This window comes from Balaenoptera physalus, assembly GCF_965194825.1.
Source record: "Balaenoptera physalus genome assembly, chromosome: 12".
NCBI lineage: Eukaryota > Metazoa > Chordata > Mammalia > Artiodactyla > Balaenopteridae > Balaenoptera > Balaenoptera physalus.
Genome location: NC_138897.1, coordinates 13,076,609 through 13,083,871, shown reverse-complemented (window position 1 = coordinate 13,083,871; position 7,263 = coordinate 13,076,609). Strand labels below are relative to the sequence as shown.

At 38.9% G+C, this 7,263-nt stretch overlaps 1 protein-coding gene across 3 annotated transcripts in view; it reads right to left on the bottom strand.

The window, feature by feature from the left end:
* Positions 1-2,888: 2,888 nt before the first annotated feature.
* Positions 2,889-7,263, bottom strand: part of KDSR (3-ketodihydrosphingosine reductase) — a 39,009-nt gene continuing 34,634 nt past the window's right edge. For 2 of the 3 annotated variants that reach the window (XM_082416933.1, XM_082416930.1), the window contains one exon: positions 2,889-6,813. In XM_082416933.1, coding sequence (XP_082273059.1) covers positions 6,694-6,813 — 120 coding nt within the window. In that variant the 3' untranslated portion in view covers positions 2,889-6,693. The remainder of the gene's footprint in view (positions 6,814-7,263) is intronic. The other variant, XM_082416931.1, reaches the window with a different exon arrangement.

Below are 7,263 nucleotides of genomic sequence, written 5' to 3'. Positions count from 1 at the left end.
TCAGGAAACGCTTATACCAAATCTAAACCAACACGCCTTGGTTTAACTGAAAAACCCACCTGGCTAATTTTTGGTGGGTCCTAAGCCTCAAAACAATGTTTGGAATCATTAAGCAACAACTTTTGAAACCAAGCAAGGAAGTGCAGGTAAGTCATTCTGTTGCGCAAGTTTAACAGCCAGCAAATAATGTTTACGTTTGGTTTACAAAGGAAAGCACAATAAACTCACTCGTGGCAATTTTTTCCTTTCAAATTAATGACTTGGCATTTAAAGTGAATCAACTGAGATTAGGAACTTGTCTTATACATTTCAAATGTTTACTGCTCTTGTTGGATTGACATGAAACACCATAGTATTGAGGGGAAATAGGCAAAGAATATACATTCTTATGTTCAATAACTAATGTTTATTCTCTTATGCTCTTTAGCACAGAGCACAGCATCTCCCAGACATTAACTCTTGATGAACACATTTAGAAAAATCAAGGTTAATATGTTTGTTATCTAGAGCAGCAGTAACAAAGTACCACAGACGGGGTGGCTTAAAGCAGAAATTTATTCTCCCACAGTTCTGGAAGCTCAAAGTCCAAAATCAGGGTGTCAGTAGGGCCATGCTCCCTCTGAAGGCTCTAGGGAAAAATCTTTCCTTCCCTCTTTCTAGCTTTCGTTGGGGGCTGGCAATCTTCGGCTTGCAGCTGCTTCACTCCCATCTGTACCACTGTCTTCCCGTGGCATTCTCCCTGTGTGTGTCTGCTTTCTCCTATTTTTATGAGGTCACCAGTCACATTGGATTAGGACCCTAATAACCTCATCTTAACTTGGTTATATCTATGAAGACCCCATTCCCAAATAAGGTCACATCCACAGGTACTGGGGATTAGGAGATCGATCTTTTGATTAGGACATCATCTTTTGAGGACACACAGTTCAACCCATAACAATATGTTTATCTTCTATCTTAACACGTTTTTTTCCAAACTAATGAGAAATGTTTATTCCAAGGTGCAAGGGCTCAGCAACGCCTGAATTTCCAAGGGAACCATGATCTTTCTAAATCTTGCCATTTCATATTTCTGCTCAAAGCTCTTCAGAGGCCGAAATCTCAACTCCTGCGCATGGGATGATGTGGCCCAAGCCCAGCCCCTGGACACCCACCCAATCCTTCCACTTTCCCTTTTTTTGTTTATTTATTTATTTATTTATTTATTTATTTTTGGCTGTGTTGGGTCTTCGTTTCTGTGCGAGGGCTTTCTCTAGTTGCAGCAAGTGGGGGCCACTCTTCATCGCGGTGCGCGGGCCTCTCACTATCGCGGCCTCTCTTGTTGCGGAGCACAGGCTCCACACGCGCAGGCTCAGTAGTTGTGGCTCACGGGCCTAGTTGCTCCGCGGCATGTGCGATCTTCCCAGACCAGGGCTCGAACCCGTGTTCCCTGCATTAGCAGGCAGACTCTCAACCACTGCGCCACCAGGGAAGCCCGACTGTCCCTCCTTAGAGCTACATCACCTCCATGTGCTTTCTGGAATATGCCAAGATCTCACATGCCTTTTGCCTTTGCACATCTGCTCATCTCCCTGAAAGGAACCCGACTTTCCTGTGGCAAATTCATACTCATTCCCCAAGGTTTACCTCAACAACTTTCTCCCTGTGAGATCATCCCCAACTATCCTGGGCAGTCCTAGGATTCCACTTATGCCATTAGAAGAGGTTTCGTAGGGAGGCTAGGAGCTTCAAAGACAGAAAACTGGTGTGGATCCTGGCTTCATCGCTTTGCAGCTGCGACCTTGACCTAGTTACTTATAACCGCTCTGTGCCTATGCCCTCATTTATAACATGGGGATATAAAGGTACCACTGGTAGGGTTAGTGGATGATTTAAATGAGTTAAATGCAAAGCACTCAACAGTGACTAGCACAGGTTACGTTTTCAAATGTTATGATACCTTAATCATAGCTATTGTTGGATCACCATGTAATTTCTGACATGTGTTTTTCTCCCTAGATTATAAACTATTGAGGGCAGGGACCATATTTGCCTTTGTGCATTCCCAGCCTAGAATAGTGCCTGGCATTCAAATAATTGTGGCATAAAATTCAGAGGCCTCAAGAAAGGAATGGGGAGTGGTTCCCCTTCCTCTCCTAAGACTTGTAAGAGCCTTCAGAGGGATGAAGAAGGGGGGAGGGAAATAAACAAGAAATGTAATCGCCACGAGGGAGGGACAGATTGTTTATGCAAAGTCATATCCCTGGCGCCTGGATACCGAGCTCGTCACAGGCACTCAATAAATACATGTTGAAGGAGGAAAAATGGGGTGTACAAAATCAGGAGTGGAACAGAAGTCAGGAAATGTTTTTCTTTTTAAACGTCCAAACATAAAAAATTATAGAAGTGATATCCTATGCCATTTACATATATAAGTTGCTCAAATTTAAAGAAAGGTTAAGTTTGCCAATCAAGACATTCAAGGCATCTCTTCTCAATATGACCAAAATTTTTCTGTTTAAGGACGGAGAAATATTAAGGCGTGTTCTTTCCCATATCTCTCTTCTATGCCCTTCAAGAGTCTAGGAGATATTTCATTGCTGGAATATGAAGGTTTAAAGTATGGGAAATCAATTTATTTGTGTATGAAACATAACTACTTAAGAAATTTTCTTAAATTCCACATTTCTTACCCTTTCACTCATATATCCCACATTGGAGTCAAACACTGAACATATTTGAAACAAGGGCCCAGAATACGAAATACTTACTGTGAAAATATTACTTCCTAAAAAATGATATAAATCAAGCCTTGTCAAGGGTTTAAGATGCAAGGTTAGGATAACATTATGAAAGAGGTTTCTGTTTTGTTTAAACATCTCTTTAAAGAAATGGACATTTCTAAAAAAGAAGTTTTTGAATCTGTAAAGCGTGTTCCCCATTTATTTCTTGTTGTGATTCAGAAATACAAGATATGAAAATCAGGTTACAATTCTGCCACAAAAGCTTCTAAAGTAGCAAACACAGGTTCTAATATATATCAAAATAGCCATATGCACTCTTATCAGTTGAAAAATGTCTTTAGAGTTGTCACATCAAGCAAGTGTAAAATATAATAGCTATTACCTCCTCTTCAAAATACCAAATCTGCCATCACTGGTCTGAACTAAACAAGATTTAGTCCAGAATACGGAAGGTTATGGTTAGTAGGTATTTTTTCAAAGCTGAGTCACTAAGAAGATAAGGAAATGAGAAAGATTCAAAACATTTTATGTCAAAAGTATGAACCTTTTAAGTATCCTCAAGTGAGTTAAGACACGTTTAAATTGGAATATGATATAATAAAATGAAATCTGTTGATGATACAATTCAGTAAGAAAAAAAATTATTATGGTATTGACTTCTTCTAGAAAGACAAAGACATACAATTCTTTGCATCTAAGCAACTATGATCAAAATGCTCTTGTCATCTAAATATTAGAAATGGTCTCTCAAATTTTTACTTCTAAGAATCAACAATATATGGTTTAACAGATCCAAATAGAGACATAATTAAACATATATGTGTTCGTATAAAGGGGCCATCACTAACAGCATTTTTAATTTCTTCTCCTTTCAGGTGTGAAAATTAAATTTTAAAATATAAAGAACAACTCTCTTGACTTTGTTTTTGTAAAAATAAATGAGAATTGTTTTTATACCTTTTTCAATGATAGAGGGTCCTTGAACATATTTTGGAATTTCTAAGGCTGAATAATGTTAAGCATTTTAAAATAAATATACTCACAAATACATTATAATAAAACAGTACACCCCAACCCAGCAAAGGCAGACACTTGGAACTGAAACTCACATAATAACCTATGTCTCACATACAGAGAACCCACATTTCAAAAGAATTATGATTGAACTTCTTCTGCCACAAGTAAGACATACCCACTTCTGGGTACAATAGAAAGTGTTGAATCAATGCAATCCTTAAAAAAAAAAAAAGCCAGTAGTTTCCCTAACAATCTGACTCAGGCTTTCTCTTCTTCCCCTGAGCAAAAAAGCAAGTCAGTATAAAAAAAGGTTGTACAAGAATTGAACCAAAAAAGATAAAAAATAGAATTTGCCTTGTAATATTTTCATGTTTTGGATGAAGCCAGATCGTTATGTGATGCTGCTGAAGTGTCTACAATCCCTCATCCAAACCCCTTCAGGCCAGATGTGTTTCAGAATTCATCTTTTTTTTTTGCATTTAAAAAGGTAATATGGGGCATACACTGGATATTACAAAACATCTCCACAGAGTCTGGGGCAATCCCTGTAAGTCAAACCCATTGGTATTTCTTCAGACAAAATTAATAAACAGCCCATGGAGTGGCATAAGTAAAAACTATAATAATCTCAAGTCAGTTCAAGTCAGGTTTTGCTATCAAATGAATTATGGCACCAAATTTAGGAAGAAAAAAAGGAACACCTCAGTTTTCAAAGCTTTTTGGGTACAAGAATGTAGACCTTTGCCATCTCTGACAAAGAAGCCCATTCCCTGATACTATAACCTCCACAAATCTGCTCTCATGCCTGAGCTTCATTTGGGTTGGGGATATCTCCCCGCCGTGGAACAGGGGCTTGTAAATTTGTTCAGGCAGTAGATGACCTGGAGTCACAGTGCTCTCTCTGAGGATACCTTGAGAAAGGTATATTGAAATAACTATTGCAAAATAGTTAATTTTATTAAATGAGGCATCACCTGGGACTAGATTTTAATACAGACCTTCAGTAGAAGGTGCCAACATTCAAGAAACATTTATGAGAAAAGAATAAAATTGAGAAGCACCCAGCTATTAATTTGTATTCGTGAATTAGGAAAACACAGCCTTTACTCCCTTTTAGAGGCTGCCCGATATGACTCAACTTTGCAGACGATGGCTCTCTAAGGCTGAAAGATTCATGAAACCATTATGGGTTCAAACCACCCCCATAAACTGCAATGAAGTCATCCCAAGCAACTTATATATTAAATAATAGTTTCTTCTGTCTTTGTCAGTGTTTGAAAATGTGCCATTCTCATGTCTTTTAAAAAGACACCATGGATTAAAGCCATTAGACATCTTACTTTGTAAAAATTAAGTCATTTTAAAGTCAAGAGTTCAAAAACTCAAAAGCAAAAAAGATTTGCTATAATTTTTAGGTCTTTAATCTTTTGTAGAATTGTATTGTTTTGTATTGTTACCAAAACAGTCTTTTGTGGTTTTTTTTAAACAATAAAAAAAAGTTTCTTCTTCAACAGCTGTGGTCTTTTCTCACCAAAAGGAACTGGAAGGTGGTAATGTATAAACTTACTGTGTATGCAAAGGGGAGGGGACACAGCGTTACAATGGAGATGTCTGCCCTCAAGTCAGAGGAACACATACAATGACAGAGCGAAGCAGGTAGCGGTGGCTAAAACTCATCAGAGGCACTTGCTGTGGAAATCCAACCAATGGACAACGGAGCCTGGCATCTCGAAACAACACTCAGGGGACCAACAGGATTTCCAGGTCTCTACAGTGAGAGTGATGGCTGGGCTTTCTTAACATGTGGTACAAAGAGGATGTCCTCAGGGTCAGTGGGAGAGTCACAGAAAGAACAGGGTGGTCATTTTATTTCAAAAACGGTATCTTCAACATCGGCCTTGTCGTCCTACATTTTTTTTCTTAATGAATAAAACTGAAACATGCTATCATCAGCCTTTCTTAAAAGCTACATATATGCTACGAGGAGATGAAGGTCATGCTTTCTAATTTTTTCATTTGCTTTAATAAATTCATTCATTAATTTAAAAAGTCAAGTCAAAAAAAACTGGTCTTCTCTTTTTTTTCACAAAAATATTATAGCAGTATAAGCAAAATTGGAAAGGAAGACATGGGAAGAATAAGACGCTACAATGGAATGGGTGAGCTTCAGGTCATCATGGCTACTGAAGATATTGTAAACTTTTAAGCTTCTAAGATTTGACTTCGCTTCAGAAAACATTTTAGGAGCCTGCCTTTCCCGGTGAACAAAAAATGCACAGTGCCCTAAGCATTTGAGTCTAAAGAAGACAAGAAAGCATTATTTTTTCCGACTGGAAAATATTTATCTCCTTTGTTCCACTGCATTGCCCTCTCCCATCCCCCTTGTAGTTTTATGGGATCAAAGAGAAAGAAGCCACAAGAGTCCACCAGCAACAGAGTAAATGAGGGACGTTACTATGCACTCAGACACAGTGGCAATGTATAAAATGCATCTGGAATAAAATACACCAAGTTAAAAAGAAAAAAAGAAAAAAGAAAAAAAAAAGGCCCCAGAAACCCACAAACTGCCTCTCATGACAGGTTAAAAAAGTGCTTGGAAAGTACATTTCTGGACTTGATCTCTACTGGGGAAAAAAAGAATAAATAGAAAAAAAATTTCAGTGATCACTCTGGAATCCTATCCTTTACCCTGCTCACACGCTATGAATTCCCTTACCATCACTTCTCCGCCTCGGAGAATCAAGTGGTCTCCTGCTCCGAATTTGCATAGTATTAATAATATTCTCTGGAGTTGAACGTCTATCCCCCTGCTTGCAGCCAGGTTTCTGAAGAGCACTGGTCCAATCTCACAGATTCGAAAGCAAGACATGAATGTCTGCAGGCCAAAAACTGCGTCCTGTTTAGCAGCAAGCTGGTCAAATTATTTAGAAAGTCTTTTTCCAAGGGATAAGAATTAGGCAGTTTTGTCTGCAATTTCAGATTTCGCTCTCTGCATCATGCAGCGACGAACTATACTGTCGAAGCTTCCAAGGTAAAACAAAGCAATCGTACGGAAGAGGCCCATGGTGACTACCTGCAAGACAAAGAGACCTTTGAGCTCGTGCAACAGGACGACACAAGCATCCATTTCAAGGGATTTTAGGACATGTCTCTGATAAATAGTTTCTAAGTCGCATCTTCCAATCTTCTCCAAGGATAAGTACGTATAATGAAAACTTCGTAAGTGCCAGCAGAACACGGAGAACAGAAGGTGTCTGCTCTGAGCCACTGGACAGCACAGGGCCTGCCAGACAGGTAACGACAAAACATTTGTCCACTTGATATATGCAAATTATACAAAGAACAAAATAGGGATTCTTAGTCGTCTTGGGGTTCTCTGAGCTAGGGTAGATCCAGCGCAGCAGCTCAAATATCCAAACTACAATCAAGGCTTTTTGGTTTAAAGCTTATGTTCTGATCATAAAAGGCAGACCCTACTCTAGGCGCTGAGAGCACTGTGGTGAGAAAGACCGGTGCCGGCCTC